At 36.1% G+C, this 25057-nt stretch overlaps 1 protein-coding gene across 1 annotated transcript in view; it reads right to left on the bottom strand.

The window, feature by feature from the left end:
- amon (prohormone processing protease amontillado) overlaps positions 1-25057 on the bottom strand; it is a 68259-nt gene that overhangs the window by 9818 nt on the left and 33384 nt on the right. Inside the window, exons 3-8 of the mRNA XM_034978125.2 lie at positions 24659-24896; positions 24283-24320; positions 17408-17484; positions 13355-13443; positions 10384-10559; positions 494-606 (exon numbers count right to left, since the gene is read on the bottom strand). Of these exons, the coding sequence (XP_034834016.1) occupies positions 494-606; positions 10384-10559; positions 13355-13443; positions 17408-17484; positions 24283-24320; positions 24659-24896 (731 nt within the window). The remainder of the gene's footprint in view (positions 1-493; positions 607-10383; positions 10560-13354; positions 13444-17407; positions 17485-24282; positions 24321-24658; positions 24897-25057) is intronic.

Genomic DNA, 25057 nt, shown 5'->3' with positions numbered 1-25057 from the left:
TAAGAAGATACACTTATACACCACATCACACCACAATGAAGATTAAAAAGAATGAAAAATAAAACACGGAATTTGCAATTACAGCAGGACGTTGATAACGCGCGCATAAACGTGTACGATTTGCAATATAACTTGTATGAAAGCGGTGATAGGAAACTACGGATTACGTAAGTTAAACCAAGTCGTTAAAATTTTTGGGAGGTTCGGGGGTTCAATTCCGGGCACACCCCTGTAACTTTTCGAAGTTAGAAATTTGCATTTAATTGCGTTTGCAATTAAATATCACTTTCTTTAACATGAAGGAAAACATCGTGAGGAAACCTGCACGCCTGAGAGATCTCCACAATGTTCTCAAAGGTGTCAATACTTACTTGGCCAGCTTGATGGACTATGGCCCATCTATTCCCGAAGACCCGTGCTCAATATTGAGCCGGCGATGGGTTAATGATGATGATGACTTGATGAGTTACGTAACTGATAGGTTGGTAAATACCTGTTTATAGAGACGGTCCACATGGAGGCTGCGTAGCCATCGCAGTTGCAGTCGTCATCCTCACCACCGTCGCCGCTCGCCCACACGTAGATATTGCCCAGTCCGTTACGACCCTGGTAACAAGCGTCGTAATATAAATCAAAACATTTTAATATTCGAACAGTGCGTGATGACATATGGAGACATGGTCACTTACTAAGGACCTCATAAGAAAGCTCAGAGTCACTCAGCGGGCGATAGAGAGAGCTATGCTTGGAATTTCTCTAAGTAATCAAATCAGAAATTAGGAGATTCGTATGAGAACTAGAGTAGCCGACATAGCTCAACGGGTTACAAAACTGAAATGACAATGGGCAGGGCACATAGTTCGAAAACACGACAGACGTCTGACCTCCCACGGTGCTAAAATGGCAACCTCGCACCGGAAGCATTGGAAGACCCCCTAGAACTAGGTGGACAGACGACGTCAATCGAATCGCAGGGAGACGCTAGGAAAGCGGTATAAGACCGTGGCATGTGAGAGTCCGTACAAGAGACTTATGCCCAGCAGTGGACAGAGTGGAGTATCGGTATCGATAATGCTGATGATATATAGGCCATAGTCGATTTCAGGACAAAGTTTAATATATTTAAATGAGATATTTGAGCTATTGTATTGATAAATAATTGTTGTGTTGCAGTAATACTAAGGATTCCTATTAATAATTATATTGGTGTACCTATTCAAATTTGCACACCATAGTATGGTAGATTGTAGCTCGAAACAAAAATTGTAATTGACAACTTATAAATGTAACCTACAATCAGCAAATAAATAATTTGTATTTGTATTTGTATTTGTAAAGCAGCTTTCCTGACCAAACCCGTTTTAGAACCAATTACCTAGTTTTATCTAAACTCGGAGAGATGTTGTGGTAGTAGAGTACTACTTTATACATATGTATGACCTAAATCCGCACCTCTTAAGACTCCAGTACTTAGTCCAATTTTGCACGATATAAGAATGGATTACTTAAGTCACGGACAAGCTTTACTTAAGTGCGGGTTTAGGTCACGCAGGGCTATAAACTGCTTTATTTATAGGCATACCATGGAGTATGTAAGTGAATATCTATGTGGTAGTAGGTAGTAGGTACGCCAGAAAACTCGCTTTGTCACCCATTCGACTTCTGGCTTCGCGATTTAAGTACAACAACACTCTTGAAATAGGGCATGCAAGGCTACATGTGGAGTTTAATAAATACTAGATGATGACCGCATCCGCATGGGTTTAAGTTTTGTAAACATCCCATGGCGACTTTTCAATTTTTCTAGATAAAAATATCCGTATGTACGGGATGCAAGCTCACTCCAAATCTCTTTGCCAAATAAATGATATCTTCTATTTCATCCACCCAGGATTAAGTTTTTTTTAAAATCTCGTGGGAACTCTTTATAAGTTTTCGGTAAAAAGTAGCCTATTTCCATTCCCAAGATACTAGCTATCTCTGTACCAAACTTCGTTAATATCAGTTAAACTGATGGACCGTGAAAAACTAGCAGACACACAAACACACTTTCGTATTTATAATATCATATAGGTATGGATATGAATTTCCGAAACACTAGGAAAACGTTTTTCTTAAAATCTTGTTCCCTTTATCAAATATCCCCCCTGTTCTTACAAATGTTCGTACAAAACTTATGTTAACTTATGTTCGTACAAAACCAATCATGCCTCCTGTGCCTCCGCCATAGAAATATTCTGGCCTTATTCTTACAAAATAAATACTTACCTCCGCAGAGTTCCAGATTTCCACAAATTGGTTGCTTGGTACCCGTGGGAAATTTACGACCTCTCAACCCATGATGAGACCTCGCCCTCGGGGGTTGTGATCATAATCTTTGCGCTTATCACTAGGTGTTTAATATAAAACAGAGAACCCCCACCGCGTTTGCATGTCTAATAGATAGGCGCTGATCTTAAAAACTCCTTTAGAGATTTTCATTCGGTTTTCAGCAATTTATGGTTTCGTCGATTTACCGGTTTCGTTGAAAATCCCTATGAACTTTCTGTACATCGAGAGCGTTAGAAGACATGAAAACAATGTACCTTTTGTGGTCTTCTGAAATAGATTTAACAAAAAAAAATCAAAAAAAAAACCGACTTCAATAACCACAAACACTAAAAAGTAAAAAATAATTTAATTTATTACCCAATATATTATGTATACAAGAGTTATTGTAGTTCTATAGTAATATTTTTTGGAGCCGGTGCCAATTAGCCGCACGAACCGTCTATCTACTCTTCATATTGTTTTGTGACTCCACATTGGCACCTCATTTACATGTACCCTTCTAAAACACCGTCTCTTCGCTCCAGGCGAGAATCCCTTCTTCATGTTAGAATTTAGAACTTCGTTGAATAATTTACGTGTAGTAGGTATATTACCGAAACAAAACCAATTTCGTTGTTATATTCTAATTTCTAAAAGATAGATCCATGTAGAGCCTTTTACGCTCCAGGGCTGTCGAAAATAGCGCCCGTGTAATTCGTTTGATGAAACAAGTGTGTAAATTTCTAAGGTAGGTACACAATCCCCGTAAACAAAATTTTAAAATAACATCGTTGAATAAAATATCAGGTTGTTCACATAATATTATTGCTGAGAGCTGTGTTTGTTGTGGGCTCTTCTCAGACCGGCGCGTTTGGAACCCTCGTAGCTTTAGTTTTTAAGTTCGCGTAAAAATTATCACCACTATTTCATCTTACAAATGCAATAACTAACTTTCAAAAAGTGTTATTTATTACCTATGTTGAATAAACCATTTGATTTGATATATTTATATAACTAAATTTTGTCTTGATATGTCCCTTCTAAAACATAAACTCTTCGCTCCAGGTGAGAATACCACTTTTATGTTAGAACTTGGTCTGAACCCATTATACGCGTATTTTAAAAGATACAAAAACATTTTCGTTGTTATATTCTTAAATGTAGATGCTTGTAGAGAGCCTTCTGCGCTCCAGGGCTGTCGAAAATCGCGGCCGTGTATTTCGCTCGACGAGGTTTTACGTAAACAAAAGTGTTTAAATTTCAAAGGTACACAATCCCCGTAAACAATATTTTAAATTAACATCGTTGAATAAATATCAGGTTGGTTTCGCTTGTTTATTACCTGCCTATTTATTTTACGAACAAGTTTATTGCAAATTGTTGATTCGCTCGCTCGACCAATTACTTTCGTTGAATCTGAAAATATAAGCCATTGTTCACAATAATTACGATGTAAGCAGTTAATATTAATAGGTTTACATATTAAAAGCGTACTTGGGTTTAAAAAGGGAATAATTTAGAAAATATTTTCGTTTAGGCTAATACTTCATAGATTAGGTAGGTTGGTTACGCTCGTAACGTTTAAAATAAGATACTTATTGCACCTTGTCGCAATTTTAAATACCCATGCTATTTTTGAACGTATTTTATAGTAGGTGGTACAAACACTTGACTATTTTTAGTTTAGTCCTATAGTTTTCATACTTAGTTTTAGGGTTCCATACCCAAAGGTTGCCAACGAGACCCATTACTAAGCCTCGTGTCCATCTGTCTGTCTGTTAGCGTACTGTATCTCATCAACCGAAATAGGTAGAGAGTCGAAATTTCTACAGAGTTACAAGAAATAATAAATTGTCGCCATGTAAATTAAAAAAAATGTGTTTTTTCTTGTACGATGTTCATTCATGTGTGAGTCCGACTCATACTTGACTGTTTTTTGGTATCATCATCATCATCATAATCAACCCATCACCGGCTCACTACAGAGCACGCGTCTCCTCTCAGAGTGAGAAAGGTTTTGGCTATAGTCTACCACGCTGGCCATGTGTGGATTAGTAGACTTCACATACCTTTGAGAACGTTATGGAGAACTCTCAGGCATGCAGGTTTCCTCACGATATTTTCCTTCACCGTTAAAGCAAGTGATATTTATTTAATTAAAACGCACATAACTCCGAAAAGTTAGAGGTGCGTGCCCGGAATCGAGCTCCCGACCTCCGATTAGAAGGTGGACATCCTAACCACTAGGCACTAGGCTATCACAGCTTTTTAGTATAGTTTTATGGTATGGTTTTAATTCATGACAAAAAACCAGTGAAGCATACCATATCGTGAATACAAAAACACTTTATCTAAAACTTTCAGTACCTAGCTTGTTGTTTTATCATTTACATTGTTCCAAAAACATACGTTTAGATAACGCAATCATTTATACGCGATGTTTGTTTTGGCCTCTGTTTATTTAGGCAGTGTCATTGTTGTATTTTCATAACTTTCCTTTAAACATCAGCTCTTTTTTAAGGTGCCGTACCTCGAAAGGAAACAAGGAACCCTTAAAGGGTCACTTTGTTATATGTCTGTCTGTCCATCTGTCTGTCTGTCAAGAAAACCTAAAGAGTAATTCCCGTTTTGACCTAGAATTTGGCAGGTAGATAGATAGATAGATAGAAATACTTTATTGCACACAAAAAATATTACATAACATGACAAAAACAAGGAAACTAAAACTAAAAAAGAAATTGTATGCAAAGGCGGCCTTATTGCTCACAGCAATCTCTACCAGGCAACCTTTGGTGAAAGGAGAAACTAGGTGTGTTGGATAGTACTTACACGCAATAAGTACAGGTAGGTAGGTTATATAGCACAAGTAAATGAAAAACCGTGATTGTGGTTAGGTACATGATACATCACAAAAAAAAATGTGTTCATGAAAAAAATAATTTACAAACACACATACCTACTTATAGATGGGGCAGTCCGTCATTAACTTAGAGTATTCTACATAAAAGTGCTAGGTACATCTTGTTTTTTAATGTTTAGTAGATACCTATAATTCTCTAGATATAAATACACCTCTTCTTTTTTCACTTGTAAAATTGAGTTCTTTTTAATTAAATATCTGTGATAGATGCAATTTGAAATTATCTTTAAATGAGAATTTACCTAAAAAGATGAAATCTGGTGAAAAAGCTATTAGCTAAAATACCTAGATATTCGATTCAAACAATCTTAATAATCTTTCGATCTGTAAACATAGAAGCACTAGATTTTTTATATTATTTTATATATTATTTAATGTAGGTACATAAAAATAAATCTAATCTAAAAATAAATATAGGTATATCTATCTCTTCTGTATCATTTTGGGCACAAATCATCTAAAACAAACGCCTTACAATCAAACCTAATAAACCTCGAAACCAGACCTTAATTCATCTGACCTCAATCTATACAAACAAGTCATTTCATAGCTAACATCGATTCATACGACTCATTACCTCCGAGAAATCACAAACGTTCGAACACAAAATTGGCTTTTAGACGGCGGAAATAAGCTTCGCTACGTTATAGGAATGCTAAAGTTCGCAAAAAGGCGAGCATACAACTTCAAAGCAAAATTTTTACAAGAGATCAAGGGAGACTGAAAATATTCGTTAAATGAGAGTTTTTAGAAAGCTTGTTTACTTTCTTTCGCCTCACCAAATAAATCTGAAGGCTTCTGGAGTTAGCTCAGATTACTTTCCATGGGCTTATATTATCAAGATATTATAATATTTTGACTGACTGACTGACTGATCTATCAACACACATCTCAAAACACTGGACTCAAAGGGGGTGAACTAGGGGTTTGAAATTTGTGTAGTCCACGCGGACGAAGTCGCTAGCGAAGTAGCTAGTTTTTATACGATAAAAAATAAAATATAGGTAGGTACAATGTCACTAGATATACTTATACTTTATAACGCTCGAAAACTCAATTTCCAAAGGCAAATATTTATATTCCCTCTAGGTACTTACATGGGAATCGATTCATACATAATATGGATTATGATAATAGTAATGTAGACACATCATGTCTATACCTAAACTGCTTAATATTTTTGTTTTCTATTATCTATTTTAGATACTGTGTGACGCCCGCGACTTCAATCTCTTAGTAGAAGTAGAATATGAATAGAAGTATGTTTTGAAACTCCCGTGGAAACTCTTTAATTTTCCAGCATACTTATGAAGAAGCCTATGTCCTTCCGTGGGACGCAAGCCATCTCAACAAATTTCGTCAAAATCAGTTTAATGGATGGGCTGTGAAAAGTTAGCAGACAGAGATTTTAGCATTTATAATATTAGTGTAGATGATATTATTACAGTTTCATAGAAGCTTTGTCGACTACCCGAGCTATAACTAAGGCTGAGATCTATAGAGCGCACTCTGACTCAGCTTAGACTTAAGACAGAGTTAAAACGAGACAGAGCTATATCTCTCTCATAAATCTCTCTCGTTTTAACTGAGCAAAGTCAAAGTGCGCTCTATAGATCTCAGCCTAAATCTGTAGAGCAAGTATTTATCTTGTGAAAATATACAAAGCTATTAGATTAAGACTTTCTTCATGATATGATTATTGTGCTATGTTTTCCGATATATTAATAACATAATTTATTATAATTTATATTGAATAAAATATGCGTGTGTACGGTGTTCCTATATTATCAGCTTCAGTGAGTAAACCTATCTTAGTCTAACACACGAATGAATAATCTGTCTGAAAGCTCAACTAAGTGGACAAAGCTCTTATAAATTGCTTACAGGTAAATAAATTCATACATATTATGCAAATACCATATTCTAAGGTAAACACGTTGCGACTAAATATTCCTATCTCCTGTTTAATAATAAACAACAACTAAACATAGATAGACAAAATGAAGGTCGATATACAAGCAAGTTGACGTCACGGCCCCTTCCCTATTCTTTCCCAAAGTTCAAACCATGTTATACGTGTATACCTAAGCTATGAGTGCAAAGTTTTGAAAACCTTTGCCGGCAGCAAGAGAGCAATCGCAAGGGAAACTAACCGAGCGCAACTTGTCGTTTTCGTGGTTTCAAAATATAAGCTGTAGGAGCCCGGAACCGTAGCACTGCTTCAATTCACAAACACGTTTACAAGCAATAATCGCAAGCCAATAGAATCCATGAACGTTCAAAGCACATTCGTAGAAATTCGTAGCTGTTGTAACTCTTGTTAATTTTTGGCAACAAATTGGGTTCAAATTGACTATAGGTATTATAATTCTATCTAGTTCTACTTAAGCATAATCTCTTAGTTTCGGTAATAGTGATAACAATTTTAGTAGGATTACTCATAGAGCAGAAACTGCTCTATGGGATTACTGTTACAATTAACTAAAAACAATAAAATTTTATTATTTTTGTTGCCAACTATAAATGCGAAATTCACATTCGAAACTCAATTACATTAAAATTAAAAGGTAAAATAGTGCACAATTCATATTATTGAATTAATCTCTAACATTAGACGGGTAAAAGTCGTTAAACAAACTACAGGCATTAGAACGATGTTCGAGCAATTAATTTTATTGTTTGCCATTTTATTGGCATTAAGGCCCAGACAAACACAAAGCGGGACTGTGTCACACTCAACGCGTGTATGATTTAGTATTACAGAAATTGTATCTCTAGAGCAGTGTCACACGCGTTGCGATGCGAATGCGGACGCTAACTTCGCATGCTCCGCAGTATAAACACCTAACCGGAGAAAAAAAAAAGGTATACCTAATAATCGTTCCTTATATCATTAATTTCAGGAGCGTTTAAAGAGCTGTTTTTCATGTAGTACAACTTAGTATACTATATCAGCAAAGTTTTATCAATGTAACAAGTTATTAGAATACCTTGATGACATTTGACGAATCAAATACTTGTGAAAGTTTATTTGATTCAATATCCATATTATAAATGCGAAAGTGAGTTTGTTTGTTGCTTTGTTGGTTTGTCCTTCAATTAAGGGCACCAGTAAGTAAAAAGCCTTTTGTTTCTATTCAAATTTCATGTGCTGCTGAGTGCAAAGTCGATTTATTCTGTGCAACTTCGCCATCAACATCGATGTGCCATCAAACGTTGGACACTTTGCCGTTAAACGCTGAAAATACATGCTTACTATTGGAAAATGAACGACCTTTAAACTTGGTTATGTAAAGATTATTATATTAATACTATTTAAACACTACACAAAGAGCTACACTAACGTTGTATTTTCCAAGCATTTATGGCAAACAAATAGTTACTATTGGAAAATAAACGACCATTAAAGTTGGTTAGCAAACACATATATAAAATTTCAATTTACTATTTCAAACACTAGTGTTCTTTGTTAGAAGTTTATTTTGTACCTATTGTGTGAAACTGGTGTGAAAACATAAAAGAGTTTGCCTGTGGATTCCGTACTGAAGCCAATACTTTAAAACAGGTAGTATATTAAAGGTCGAGTATAAAATACGATTACCTACACAAAGACTTGCATGCCGTATGCTACGCGCGTGGGCTTGCTACGAATTTCTGCGGCTGCTTTCAAAGCTTTGTTATCTTACCAAGTATTAAGGCTCCTCCTTTATACTAGCCGCCGGATGCCTGCGACTTCACGTGGATTTAGATTTTCAAAAAAGACGTGGGAACTCTTTTTTTTATTTTCTACCAAATAAATGCATTTGCTTTCTTTCTTTCTTATTTGGCAGGATAAAAGTAGTCTATGTCACTCTGTAGGTTTTTGACTATTATGCAAAAAATCACGTCGATCCATCCACGCGGTGTAATTGAAGGACAAACCAACAAACACACTTTCGCATTTATAATTTGGGTAGTGATTCGTTCTTGGGGCTCTTTTCGCACTGCGTCCGATTCAAATCCGATAAAATTCAGATTGATAAAGCTCGGATCGAATCCGGATGTCGATTTAACACTGCGTTTGTTTCGACAGATGTTGCTTGCGTTTTCGGACGCGCAAGCGTTCAATACAAGTAATAAATTTGTGATTTGTGGTTAATTCTATCAGTGAACAATGTTCTCGGCTCCGGAGAATAACAGACCTCTCATATAAACAGCTATAGGCACTTCAGATGGAGAATTCTCTATTTCAGAACAGATAAAGTTCGTAAGAAGCCTTAAAATGTCGAAAATAGCTTAATATCTTAGCAAAGTTATGTTTTTGTTTGAATCTAAAGTAACTTTTTGATCATAACTTTGAACACAAAATTTACTTTGACTTAATTAAAGAGAGTACCTACCTATCCCCTTTTTGCCTTTATTACGTATAAGTGAAAAAGGAGAACGTCCTTTCAATTATAAGTATTATAAATATAACCGAAAGAGCATCTATCGTTGTTCAACATTCAATAATGCAAATGTGAAACGGCCACTTTACAGGTATTTACAAGTATTGGCGAATTCGCGGTATTCTGAAACGAGGGGCACGGAAGCACTACCGCGAATACTCGCGGTAGATACTTACAGCTTTCATCGTATTTTTTTATTTCATTATTTTAATGAATGTCATCATTAGAAAAAATACATATTTTTTGCGAAAATTTCACATTCGCGGTTTTGAATGCCGAACTACGCTATAAATAAAATGGGCAGGTACTAGGTAGGTATGCCTTTCTGAAGCAGATACGTGTCACGGACATAAGAGTATAAGTCTCTTTATTTACACACAAGGGTAAAAGGACGCGCGACGATATGAAAGCAGCGTATTTCCACTACGTCCGTGCCACGTCCCGGCTTTCCAACGGTTTTGTTGAAGTTAAACCAGAGAGAGATAACGCAAATAGAAGCCATTTCCGACTTTCTTCGTGAGTTTCAATGCCGATTATGAAAATGACGTGCATTTTATGATTGAAGATGGTAAATTTTTTCAAAAAGTGTTCAATTCGAGAATTTTGAGGGTGCTGATTAAAAAATGTTTTTAAATCCACGAAGAAAGACTTTGTTTTAATTTACAGTTTCACCTCTTTTTCGTCTAAATATTTCAAGCCCACTTCATAAAAGGAGATTTTACTAACCTCATTAACACCTCTAACGATAGCTCTCATGGTAGCGTTGCGAGGACCGTCAACCGTCCGTCCATCGTCTGTAGGGCCCCACGAAGCGCTGTAAATGTGGATCTTATGGGGCTCGTGTCCCATTGAGTTCGCCTCGATCAGATCTGTCATGTATGGCTGATCCAGCATTCTTATACCTGGGGGAAAAATCGTCCCATATTAATTCGAGCGCCGTCGCCATTTATATCTGTTTGAAGTCTAAGCTATAGATAAGTCTTTGTGATCGACTAGCTCATCCGCCCCGGATACGCTTACATGGATTTATTTGAATTCCTTCCTTTTTCCTGCAAAATTTGTATGCGTTTGAAGTTGTACAGGGCCAGCAATATATTGATTACAAGAAGATGTCCGCAACTTCGTCCTTGTGACTTTAGTATATTTTATTAACTGACGTCCAAAAAAGAGGGAGATTGAGAACCTCGCTCTTTTTTGGAGGCTTTGCGCGTATTTTTTTTGTATATAGATAACACAAATCCCAAACTTCTATAGTAGGTACGCTGCAGAAAGTAATGTAGGTACATCGGTTAGACATGACATTTCGGCTTTGTTGTTGTCTCTGTCACTCGCACCTATATGACTTTTTGTCGGTCTCAACGACAGAGACAATGGTCTCTAATAAACAAATGGTTCTAAAGGTCGATTCATTTCATTACTTTCTGCCGCGTACTGTACAGTGTACACCTACTATACCTATAAAAGGAAGTCCTGTTTTTATTAAGGACTTGTAATAATTATTTAGTACTCATTGTTTTGACTGTAGGTACAGATAGGCTACATACATAATGTAAGTGAATCTAAGTACTGAAAATAAATTTCACACCTTGAATGAATAATCACACATTCATTTGCTGTCGTAAAGTGTTTTTCTGCGCGTATTTGTTCAGTTTTATCTCTATTACGTCAGATGGCATCGTAAAAAGGTTTAATGTGGGCTCAATAATACAATATGGGATACGTATTAGGAGGACATTATTCAAACAATTGCTGGATAAATATAATAAAAAGGGTAAGCGTACTGGTATAATGTTGTACTGAAATGGACTTGTCACTTTCAGGGATGTAGACTGTAGAGGCATCTAATATGGTAAACTTAATGTATCTGTTACGTGGGTTGTTACGAAATGCACGTCATACGTGCGCGGTGCGAATACATAATAATATGTATAATGTCTTCGTAAAATTGTTATCTATAATAATCAAAAGACCACCACAAATATCGCCAATTTAGCCATCTATGATTTTAGACCTAATCAGTTAGGTACCTATTAAGTATTTTCTTGTACCTAAGTGGCGGTAGTTTATGGGGCTAGTCCATACTAATATTATAAATGCGAAAGTGTGTCTGTCTGTCTGTCTGTCTGCTAGCTTTTCACGGCTCAACCGCTCAACCGATTGTGACGAAATTTGGTACAGAGCTAGCTTGCATCCCGGGGAAGGACATAGGCTACTTTTTATCCCGGAAAATCAAGGAGTATTCACGGGATTAAAAAAGACTTAATCCACGCGGACGAAGTCGCGGGCATCATCTAGTTTATTATGAAATAAAAAAAATGAAATATCATGATTTTTATTTATTTTTAACATAATTAATTATTAACGTCACGCTGTACGGAAATCGACTAATGACGTCACAAAGCATAAACGACTAATATTTTTAAAATTTTTAACATAAAATAGAGTAATTTCTGCTGGAAAATATTTTTTATGTTAAAAAAATTGAAAAATATTTGTCATTTACGCCTTGTGACGTCATTAATTGCATAAGACTGCCAATCCGCATTGGGCCAGCGTGGCAGACTATGGCCTAATCCACTCTGAAAGGAGACCCGTGCTTAGTAGTGGGCCGGTAATGGGTTGATCATGACGATGATACAAAAATCACCTCTTTTTAACCGACTAAAAAAAAGAAGGAGGTTCTCAATTCGTCGGAATCTTTTTTTTTTATTACTACAGCCCAAGACCCCATTTTAATAATATATCTGTCATAATAAAATTGAGAGACGAAGCTATCGTACTTTAATTAGAGCCCACCGATACACATACCTATTACCTACATACTCACAATTATACGTATAATTCCATCAACATAATAATATATTTACGTTATAATTATAACCAGTAGATACCTACTTCTTTTGGAATTACGTACCTAGGTGATTGAACAGATTCCCTAAGTATGAATAGTCGTAGGTGCAGAGGTAATTATATTTTATTCGTCCTGTAATAGGATATTATACGACTTAGATGTTAGAGTTCTTTGATAAGCTCGATGTAATTAGTTTGAAAGCCTGGAGTGAAATTGTATCTGAATTATTCATGATATATTTTCTATTAGGTTCTTCTCTGGGGCAGATGTACTAATGAGTGTCCGCTTGTATCTATAGAACGAAAGAAAGTTATTTTAGTTGGAGTTTGTACTTAGTTATGAATTTAATTTTGAAATAGTTGACATCGGTGTTTTTCACCAAAAAGAGTACTTGTCAACTGAAGTGGAGTGGGACGGAGACGTGACCTATCAGTTTTTTGAAAAATGACACGATCTGGTGATCATGATAATCTGATTGTCTGAACACATTTCCACTTAAGTGGATAGGTATCGTGGACAGGCAACCTAAAGGTCTGTTATTTAAGCCTGCAATAAACACGTGGATACAGGTGCAAAGACAATTCACTAGGACATCGGGATGCGACACCAATAGTAATACGGCAAAAAGTCACAATGGTCACACTGTGTGCGTTCGCCGTTCACAATTTCGCATGTAGGTATATAGCTAGTAGGTAAGTATATGATATATATATATATATATATATGTGTGTGTGTGTGTGTGTGTGTGTGTGTGTGTGTGTGTGTGTGTGTGTGTGTGTGTGTGTGTGTGTGTGTGTGTGTGTGTGTGTGTGGGGTGTGTGTGTGGTGTGTGTGTGTACGCATTACCTGCTACTTTGGAGTGGTAGGCAACCCCGACTCCACAAACCCCGTTGTCTCGCGCCGCCGCCACCTCGCCCGCACACCTCGTCCCGTGGCTACGGACAAAATTATTTATAAGCATCTTTTAAAAAACATCACTACACTGAACACTCCTATCCTTCTACGCAATATTATACTCTTGTGTAAAGGCAAACTGCAATTAATCACAATATTGAGCTGGAACTTTTTCTGTGTTGTGCCTCTCATAACAAATGTGTATTCCTGTATTTCTATTATTTTGTCATTTCAGTTTAAACGCGCAGGTGGTAGTATACCTAGAAGTGCCTCAATAATCCACCATAAAGTGTAGTAATGTATGACACGTCTGCAGCTGTAGCTGTAGCTTTTTTATCAGGTATTATTTACAAGGTAAAGTCAGCCAACGTCTGTCTGCTTGATGCATCATAAGGTGAACGGATTATATGCAAGTTTTCACCAATATAATAGAGGTTCCTTTACTACCGACGAAAAAGTCGGGAAAACTAGAAAAGTAAAAACGAAGAGCCCAAATCTTTTAAGTGAAGATATAACATCGTATGATCGTACCTACGCGTGGGCCTTTTTATTGAGATTTTTCGTGTCTCAACTCCCAATATACAAAAATTCGGATCAATAGCTTTCAGTGTTATCAGCTGACAATAATAGTAAATATAATTGAAAATCACAAAAGAGATTTTGTAATCTAATCTTATCTCGTCTCTATACATCATACCCACTAATACACTCTAAATTTTCCACTAGATAGACAACTTTTTCTTTAATGGAAATATAAAAAATGTATTGAAATTAACTTCTACCATCTTATCACATACCTACCATTAGAAAGTACCAGTGCTTGCCTTCCATCTCCATCATCAGGCTCATGCTGGCTCTTGTCATTATATTTTGCGAAAAGTATTTATGAAAACAAAGCAAATGGGTTCAAATTCGACTGTCCTGCTACATTATTATGCTGGCAAAAGTTCCAGTGTCCGCCTTCCCACCTCAATCATGAGAGACGACCTATTGTCATCCAAACCATACGTGTCTGCTCATTCGGACAATAATTGAAAGTAGTTAGCTGAAAAATCTGATACCAATTTTGATGGACAACATATACGAACAATAGATACATCATACAACCTAATATAAGAAAAATCTTTTTAAATGCTGTCCTAATAAAAAATTAAACTTATTTTTGTACATGTCTGAAGTGAACACAGTGAACATAATAATAAATTAACAAGCAAAGTTAAACTAAGTACAAACTAATTTCACATTACGCAATTCAACATTATATTCCATAGACGAAATTCTAATTAGCGTGGAAAGCGAAGTTTAGATGAAATTTAAGACAAACCGAGTGGAATGAGATCGAGTTATGTAATTTCTGAAATTCTACAAAAAGTTTTAATTTTTTTGGTACGTTTCAAATGTTTATCATTTTTCGGGTTGAGGTTTGAATGGCGACCCCGCACCGAAAAATGCAGCTTTTTCAAGGCAGATTATTTCAAGTTAGATGCTGGGAGCCGCTAGACACAAGCGACAGAAAACCGTCTTCTCACTTTCTAAGAGACCTTCGTCCAGGATGTGGGTATATATTGATTGAAACGACGCGACGGCCTCCTGTACGCTCACTTAACATATAAGGTACTTTTTATACCGGAAAGTCAAAGATTCCCACAGGATCAAAACCTACATGTTTATTTATTTGTACCAGAAAGATTTACAATAAAGAGAAAAATAAAGTAAAAGTGGACAGGGAAGCACTTATGTCTATAAGAGATCTACACAGATATACACACTTTATAGACAGACAGATAGACACACTTTATATTTAATATTAAAATGGAAGTATGGACTATACAGAGATGGATATACTTTCATCCAACAAAATATCCCCAGCGTGGTATTTTGGTATTGTTAAAATAACCGCTGGCGAGAGCATGAGACCACAACGCCATTAGGGTGCAATTTGCTTTCGGCATGCAGAACCATCAATCGTTGCGGTTGAACGTGATCGTGAATACAATATTTAAACTGCATACAGTAGAGTTTTGTTATGTGGCAACGCAATAATTGACCGATCGAAGCGCATCCACTAATCGCGATTAATTTCCTGTTACCCAAATGGAATGCCGTTCTCTATCTCCGAAACTATTCACTACTTAGATCTTTACGAAATTTACATGGAACCAACTTGACAGTACAACCTTTGTAAAATTATCAGAAATCATTTTACAAGGGTTGTACACTGTCAAGTTGGTTCCATGTAAATTTCGTGAAGAATAAAATTTCGTCTAAGTAATAAATAGTTTTCATTTCTATTTTTCTTCATAACTATTTTACATCTCTGTGTCCGGCGTTACGCAAAGCTGCTGGACATCGGTCCAAAAATGGAAAATAGATATTGGTTTGGGACCTACAAGTATGTCGATAATAAATTGCTTTCTCCGGTCAAAATTTTCAAAATAAGTAGGTTAGGTAAGTATATAAATTTTAATGTTTTAACCGTCCAGTTAGTTTTACAAGTATAGGTAGGTAGGTAAGTAGGTAGGTAGGTAGGTAGGAACGGAAGTAGATATTCTGTTTTGCAGTGCAATTTTATTCAGTTCAATTCAAAAATATATTTAACGAGTAGTTTTCGTAACGTATTCACGGAGTCGGACCATATCGTCAGACTATAATGTGAGTCGAGTGCAGAGACCTATATTAAAATTTAATCTTGCAAAAAACCTATCAGAACGCTTCTTCCATCTTTCAAGTCTTAAAACAATTGTAGAAATTACAGTCAATGAGAAACAATTAACTAATTTGTAAAAGCAATAAAATTGAGTTAGATCTCACGTAGTTGCTAACACAATAAATATTAGTCAGGCTCTAGTCGAAGTAAATGTCCATTAGTTCCAACACGTTAAGGGAATTCAAACTAGGCTTTTATTGTTCAATTTGAACTATGTAATTAATTGCTTTTGTTTGTCTTTTGATAATAAATAGATCTAAGTTTATATAAAATCTACATCTATCTAAACTTCTAGGGTACTGGTACTGGTAACTGGTAGGGTGTAATGTCCATGTACATTCTCTTCTTAATTCCATTATCTTCAATCCCTGTTCTCCCACATATCTTAAGGAACGTTTCACTTTCCTGGGTTCAACTCTTTCTACCTTTTTAATCCTCCTAGGGAGATAGAATCAGTGAAATTATCTATCAGTATCCATCGAATCCTCCACTCAAACGTAACAAGGTTGTAAACAGTTTAACTCTGAAGGATATCGAAGAACACTCAAGTTTTTTAATTATAAGGATGAAGATGAGAGAAATAAGTGGCAATTATTTCTAATTGGTCTTGCCACTGAGATGAAAGGTCAACCGACAGTTACAAAATTAATATACGTTCATTAATATTTTTATTGGCTACCCTGGGGTGAAGGACGGGAATCGTATAGACACTATATACACAATGTTAGATTTTAAATTAAATGAATATTTATTCATCAAAACTTGTATTACATATAGAAGGTCGATGTTAAATATTTTCTGCCGCGTACTGTATTACGTAACTTAAAACTATTTAATGCCCAGATATTGGGCAATCGATTAAATAAAACTTTAGATATATAGAAAACATCTCCGTTGGTGGGGTGACTGACACTATCTTGATCTACGTCCAAAATCTGATGGAAATCCAGATTAATTCATTTGTTACTTACCTACGAAAAAAGTCACCGTAATATATAAATGATTTAGTAATTTGAAATTATTGTTTATTCGAATGCAAGTCTGCGCTTGACAATGCAATGAGATGAACGTGCTCTAGCCCGCAGAAAAGAAGGTATGGTAGGTATGGCAGTTTGTCCGGAATCGTACTGGATCGCTAAATACTTTCAATACCTATGTACCGACTATTATAAATTCCTGAAACTACATTCCACTTATAAGACATCATTGAAGTCATCAAGTAACATCATAGATCTACAAGCAAAGACCAGTGGATACACAAAACTGAAGTACTTTATGTTTAGATAAATAGCACTGACCTGTTGAACCAGTCGTCTGTATATCGAGGATATGGAAACGGGTCATTACTGCTAAAATCATACGACGCTTCGGCATTCTGAAACAAACATCACTAATTACATATATGAGCAGTTTAGTAGATACCTAGTTAAGGTAGACATATTTAGGAGGAGTTTCCCCAGCGCGCTCCCCAGTGCTCTCCATATAAACGTAGTTTGGGTGTCACTGGAACATTAACTACTGTAAGTAGATACATTTTAGAAAGCTACGTAGTACTTGCTACATTTTCGTAAAATATCTGGTTTCAAAGTTACACGGGCTCAATTATTATGTACTTAAATCCTTTTTTGATGAAATTTGTTACAGAGATAGTTTGCATCCCAGGGAAGGACTTAAACTACTTTTAGTCCCGGAAAAGTTCCCATGGGATTCTTATGAAACCACTTGGACGAAGTCGCCGACATCATCGTCTTGGTACAGAGATAGCTTGCGTCCTGGAGACGGCAGTGGGCTATTTTTCATCACGGAAATTCAAAGAAAATTTTAAATTAAAAAAATTAAATTGGATGAAGTCGCGGGTATCATCTAGTAATAAGTAAAATGAAATATTATGTCGAGTTAGAGGAATGGGTAAATGGAGTGCGATGCCCGTGAACTCCGTATGAATTGAATGAATTGGATCGCCTTTTCTAAATGTATTTATTTACGGAATTCTCTACGAGAATTGAGAATTTCTTCGTCTTTCAAATAAACTCGTTTCTAGCTACGAATGTAACAAGCTTACGACCATAATATTGGGTTTATACATCGGTTGAGGTAAATAAGTTACTAAACCTATTTATTAAGGAAAATCTTGGAGGAAATATTATATTGAGCATACAACGCATACGATCCAACTCTATTTCCAAGTTATCAGTGTTATCGTTTGATCCAGGTCATCAAAAATGTGCAGTGATTTTCACAGATCAAAACGTTTTTCAAAAAGGAGGTACTTACCTACAGTGAAATCTTCTTTAAGATTAGTAAGTTTGAGACTCAAGATTTTTATTTTTTTTATAATTGGCACGGCAGTCCAACAGGTAGGTCTAGATTGCTATACTCAGGTTATACAGAAAAACCATCTTACAAACTGTTAGCTTTCATAGTAGTACCTACCTACTCGGATATTTTTTCAAAATTAAAATGTCTGTGTTAAAACAACCTTCCAGCTCTTGTTTTGTTTTTAAAATTGGTATGACACATAGACGGACAGACGAACAGATGAACAGACAAATAGACGGACTGAACAGGGTTCCTGTTTTTACTATAGAACACAAGACACCGTTTGAAAGTTTTCTATCGGGCGCGGTTTGAATTAATTGCTGCTACGAGCGTAGGTCGTTGCTACGATGCTCTACGAAACCGCGTCAACTCCCGCCTTGAAATGTTTGTAATAGTTAGGGAGGCGAGGTAGCTAAATGGCATAATTCAGCGGCGCCGTCGAGACCTATCAAAATCGAAAGATAAAATAATTTCGAGAAGAAAAGCTCGTATGGTAAAAACCATTTTAGCGGTGGGTTTGGCGTGTACGGTTTTTCAAAAATGTTTAAAAAAAACAGTTACTTGGGCATTCTCGAGCGCGTCAGATATTCATACTACGTATGCCCCGTGTGCCTCTGATAACAACGGTATACTAATCTGCCGGTTTGCGTGGTGGGGGTAGGCATATAAAGTAGTCAAAAATGCAAAAAAAAAAAATTACTCGAGCGCGTCAGATTTTCGAAAATGCAAAAAAAAAGTTTTTTCGAAATACTCGAGCGCGTCAGATTTTCATAGGGGAGGTTTATCTCGGTATCCTGAAAGCATATTTTCTTAATCTGACAAAAATGTTGGTGGGTTCTCTTAATCTGACCGAAAAAGGTTTTTTGGTTTCTTTTTTCCTTTCTTTCTCCTTGATAAAACGGGGAATTTAAGAATGACAATAAAGCGATAGATACAACCAACGTAAATGTAGATGAAATGTAGTACGAATTGTATTATTTATTGTATAAAAAAATGAAATGATATAAAAATAGTATTACAATTGTATTGTTATGTATGACCTTTACATTTTTGCTCAATACAATTCATCGTCTTCTGCTTCAAGTCAAAAAGTTTTAACTTTGGACAAAAATGTAAAGAGACCTTTTTTGTGTGAAATAAAATTACCTTTTTTGTTTATTTAAACTTTTTTTTGGTAAAATGTATCGTTCGCGACTTATATGCCGCAACGCGTTTTTCGGAAGACGAAATGGCTCCTCCACACTTCCGGTCATGCGGAAACCGGCAGATTTTGTATTTTTAGTAAGTTTTAGATTATATTCTTCACAATAAAAAATAAAAAAATCGCGCTCGAGAATGCCGGATTAACGTTTTTTTTTTACAAGTTCGCGACCCTATAACTCGGCGGCGTCAAGGACTTATCGTCAGATTAGTTAAATTTAGTCTTAGAACACTAAAATCAACCCCCAATATCTTAATCTGACGCGCTCGAGTATTTCAGACTATCGATTTTTTTTTACTAATCTGATCGTCTATCCTAGGCGCGCGTCACTACATATAGAGCTAAATACTTTACAAGGTTGTTCTATTAGGTCTAAGGTATCTCTCATATCTTAAACTGCCACGCTCGAGTATTACCGAAAATTCCCCTATTCGCCTCCCTAACTATAATTGAATCCCAAGTTTTATCGTGTGGTAAGATGATAGTCAAATATATGCCGTATATTTGACTATATTAGCACTATCCCCCAATGCATCGTGCATTGGGGGATAGTGCTAGATCGTATAATCGTGATGGTCGTCATCATTATTGGGTGCCATTTTTAAATTAAAGGTTGGCGGATAGGTTTTTTATAGCGAGATAGACTTGCGCTTGACGATAATCGTGCTTAATAAATAGCAATGATGAAGTCTAGGTTGGACTGTGCTTGCCTAGAAGATGCCTCTTGCTTTGAAGGTTTTTAGGTTATAATATGTGGCAGGAAACACGGACGCCGAAAGGCCGTTTGTTCTTTCTTAGCGGTTCGAATCAGAAACGTTATCCAAAAATCTTTAAAACCAAAGGTTCATGGTTTTCTGAGGAAGAAGAAAGGTGAAGTAGCAATAAGGTTGTGAAGTTCCTGAGCACACTCTCCAAAGTATATATCTGAGAAAAGACCGGTAAACAAGCGACATTGCGTCAGTGTAAAGTAGCGCATAAAATATCAACTACTTATAACAGCTATCTTTGTAAAAGACTTCTTCTAAATAAGTCGGGCAATTTAGGCAACAATTACTATTTCTTTTATCTTAAGGAAATGGCTCTTAAAATAAGGAATTTACCTGTTAAATAACACCTTTGAGGAGCTCTTACTCTCTTAATAGCGAGGGCGATGAATAAAGCATTTTCATTTAAAATTCGGGGGAGAAATAATCTGTGCTGTAGCGGTAGGTCTTTTAGGGATTCAGGAAAATTATTAAGGTTGGAGTATAATTTAGATGAAAATTTAAATGGAAGTTTTTCGGATTTTTTTGCAATTATTACGTTCACTCTACGGCCTTATGTTATTATTTTGGTAGATTTTGAATTTATTACGCATGTCTTTATAAATATTATATACTAGCTGACCCAGCGAACTTCGTTCCGCCTAACAGTCGATTCAATTTTTTTTTTTTTTAAATATCAATTCACTATCAGAAATTCTAAAATCCCCACGATTTAGGACTTCAGTACTTTGCAGCAATTGTACCAAGTTTCATTGGAATCCAATCAGTAGTTTCAGCGTGATGCGCGGCCGTGATACAGACCGACAGACAGACAGACAGACAGACAGACAATCGCAATCGTCAAGAATTCGGCCTTTTGATTGGCTGTGAAAAAATGTAAACAGCGAATCAACCAATCAAATGGCAGAATTTCTTGACGATTGCGATAGCCATGAAATGGTTATTCTTACACAATTGGGGGGGCAGTATCGATTATAGAGTGCCCTCGAAAAAAAAATTTCTAAATATCTTCAATGTACAGAATTTGACCTGTTACAGTTTTATTATAAGTATATTGATGATATTGATTGATAATAATACCTACAGGAAAGAAAAACCTTCAGTTATCCTAATTACTCAATAATTCACTGAAAGTTCTACGAAATGCTGTAATCGTAGCACTAATAAATCTAAAAATATAACAAAGGTTAATAGCCTCAACTGGTGACAGAAGGGCTGGCTCATTTTTTGCGCAGCGGATCAGCCTGGCTGTCCAGCGCGGAAATGCAGCCAGTATTCTTGGCACCATTCCACGCGTTCATGATTTATATAGTAATTAGATAAGGCTAGCTTTAAGTTTTATTGTATTAAAAAAAAAAAAAAAAAAAAAAAAAAAAAAAAAAAAAAAAAAAAAAATAAACAAAGGTTATCTAAATGATCACCTTGGATATGGTTCCGCATTTAGATGCTGAAGCTACGGCCTCTTTAAAAAGTAAGGTTTATTTGGGTAAATATATGGTCTAGCGAAAAAAACGTTAACAAAATTCCACTCAAATATATCGAACAGAAATTGGAAACAGCGTAAAATATTTGCGGTTTTTACATTTCCAGTTCCACCGGAATTGCTGACGTGGTTTTTCAGCTGACACATAACTAGATCATTTATCACTTTGTATATTATCTAAGTAAAGGTGATGAATGATTTGTATAGTAATTAGATAAGACTAGCTTTAAGCTTTATTTTCAATTTTAATTTTCAATTAAAAAAAAGTTAAGGTAGATATTATTCAGAGTAGAGGTGTCAAAAAATAATGTACCTAATAAATTTATTAAATATATAAATGTATTCAAGATATTCGTTTTTAGATTAAAACAAAATTGAATACAATATATAATAAGTAGTGAAAATTTGAGAAAATCCTTCCTAAAAAATAACTCAGGCGTTCGATCTTTGATACGCCGCGCGCGGCGCGACCGAGCGACGATATTAGAATAAAATATATTAGGTAGGTACAGCTGAATACAAATATCGTCGCGATTCGACGGTGAATAATTATTACATCGAATTTTCGTATTGGCCTGTTACATGTTGACTGTGATGATACGAGTATGCGGCTTGTATTTTTAACCGACTTCAAAAAAAGGAGGAGGTTCTCAATTCGTCGGAATCTTTTTTTATCATTTTGTTTGTTTCGTAATAAATTTTGAATGCAGTTTTATTTATTTGTGAACTTGAGTGTCGATAAATATTTAATGCGAATAATTGTAATGTAGATTAGGCAAAATAATGTAGATTAGGTACATTTTTGTGTTGTGATAGATTTGTGTCGCGCGTTAATAATACCTATTATAGTAGATTTGTTCTTTTTGGAAATACTTGCGTCATTTTATAAATCGTATGAGAAAATGTTTTTCAAAGTGTAGGTATTATCATACATTTAAGTATTATAGGTTAGGTACGTGAAGTGGTATTGTTCTTTTTAGAAATCATCATCATCATTTTATAATTCGTATGATAATAAATATGTAGAAATGTATGATAATAAATATAGTAGTTACCTACTAAAAAGATTTTTTTATAGGTAACTAGGTAAACTTACCTACCTATTGTATTGTAGGTATCTACTTGACATTGCTTTATCGTTCTACTTGTTTTTATTTTTACATACATAGGTAGGTACTGTATTCCGCGACAGGTTGAGATGGCAATCGGGGTATGAGGCGGGGGTGACACCCCGCACACCCGCACGTCACCCTCGCTCGCCCGCACTGGGTTAGCACAGGGGCCGTGCGGGTGTGCGGGGCATTCCCTCCCCGATTGCCATTTCGACCTGTCGCGAAGGTATGCATTGGGTACCTATTAAGAGTAAAATTTAAAATTTAAATCAATCGAGTTAAATACAAGCTATACCCTAGTTCTCGACCTTATTGACGGTTATGATAAAGTTGTTTTTTGTCATATTCTTGTTCAGTAGGTATCATTCATAGATTGTTAAAATGTTGTTCCCTATGTCAATAAGGTCGGAAATCGCTTGCACCCATTTATCTGCTTGCGCCTCATGGTGAAATCGGTGCAAGCAAATCTCGACCTTATTGACGGTTATGAGAAAGTTGTTTTTTGTCATATTCTTGCTCAGTATAATTCATAGATTGCTAAAATGCTGTTTTCTGACGTATGTCAATAAGGTCGAAAATCGATTGCACCCATTTTTCTGCTTGCGCCTCACGGTTCAAGCAATTTTTTTTGTGTAACAAAATAATGTAACGTTAATAATTATTAAATATTTGTCTGTAACACGTGATAATATTGTGATACACACATGAACCTGTATTTGACACCTCTAATTCAGAGCACTCATAGTGACAGTCGCATGCGTAGATAAAGAAACAACTCATTACCAAAGCGAATTCAGAAATACTTATTTTATCCGAAAGTTTATTAGCGCCACATAATTCGGGTCAACGTACCAATCTACTCCGTACAATATACGTTCCTTGACCACAGACCAGCCTATAATTACTATAATTACCGTAATCGCCATAATATTACTGCTATTATAGTCCTACATCATAATCGAATTATTGCGTAAAGCTTCCTACATCATACGTAATATATTAGTATAAGCCTTGTGGTTAAGACATCGGCTTCCTATTCAAGGGGTCGGAAGTTCCATTCTGGGCTCACACCTTTAAGTTTTCAGAATTACGTGCATTTTAAGAAATTCAATATCACTTGTTTTAACTGTGAAGGAAAACATCGTGAAGAACCTACATGCCTAATATCTTCATATTCGCAAAGGTGTGTAAACTATGACCAAAATCTATCTCCTTCATTCTAAGAGGAGACATGCGCTCAGTAGTGGGCCGGTGATGGGTTGATGATGATGAATAACATTCGAAATTCACTTACATAGTTATATTTTAAATCGGGATGCATGTAGTCAACACCTGCAAGAAAAAACGATGTTTTAAATAAGGCAAGGTTGGTTTTGAAGATAATTTAAACAAGGGGTTTATAGGGATCCTAAAAGTTTACCATCTCATCAATATCACGTCGTTTAACTTGAAAATTTGGTAGGATATGGAACGTTCCATATTTCCTGCCCTTCCGGCATCAATTTTTCCTCCAATTTTAATATGGTTGCCTTCAAATCAACAGGCATATTCTAAACAAGCGCGCTCCAATTTAGGCTGCATCGTCACTTGCCAGCACGTCTGATTGCAGCCAAGCGCTAATCTATAAATTAAAAAAAAATTACACAAGGCAAGTTCTCGACAAGTCTTACCATCATCCATTATAGCCGTCGTCACATTAACGCCGGTATACCCCTGCGCCCAGGCTGCTTCTACATTCAAGTCTAACTTCGGCTTCCCACCATTTTGGCCGGTATTCTTCAAGTACCACTGTAGGGGGAAATAGGGGTCCCGCGGTTCGGAGACTGGCGGCAATGTCTCAGGAAGGTGGAGCGGACGGAACCCGCGTTTCACACGCTTGAAGCCCGTCTGCTGGACTGCTGTGTGGACCTGTTTATAAAGAAATCTTTGAATAGAGCACATTATCATCGAAAAATTAAAAGCATCAGGGCAGCTTGCGGAAGGTGCAAGTCAACAAATCAAAATAAAATTATGCCGACGAAAACTCCTTCCATAAATGTAGGTGGTATAAAATTTTCATTCCTACTCTG

This window comes from Maniola hyperantus, chromosome 18, assembly GCF_902806685.2.
Source record: "Maniola hyperantus chromosome 18, iAphHyp1.2, whole genome shotgun sequence".
Classification (NCBI taxonomy): Eukaryota; Metazoa; Arthropoda; class Insecta; order Lepidoptera; family Nymphalidae; genus Maniola; species Maniola hyperantus.
Note: the sequence above shows the minus strand (reverse complement) of the source record. Positions and strands in the feature narration are given on the sequence as shown.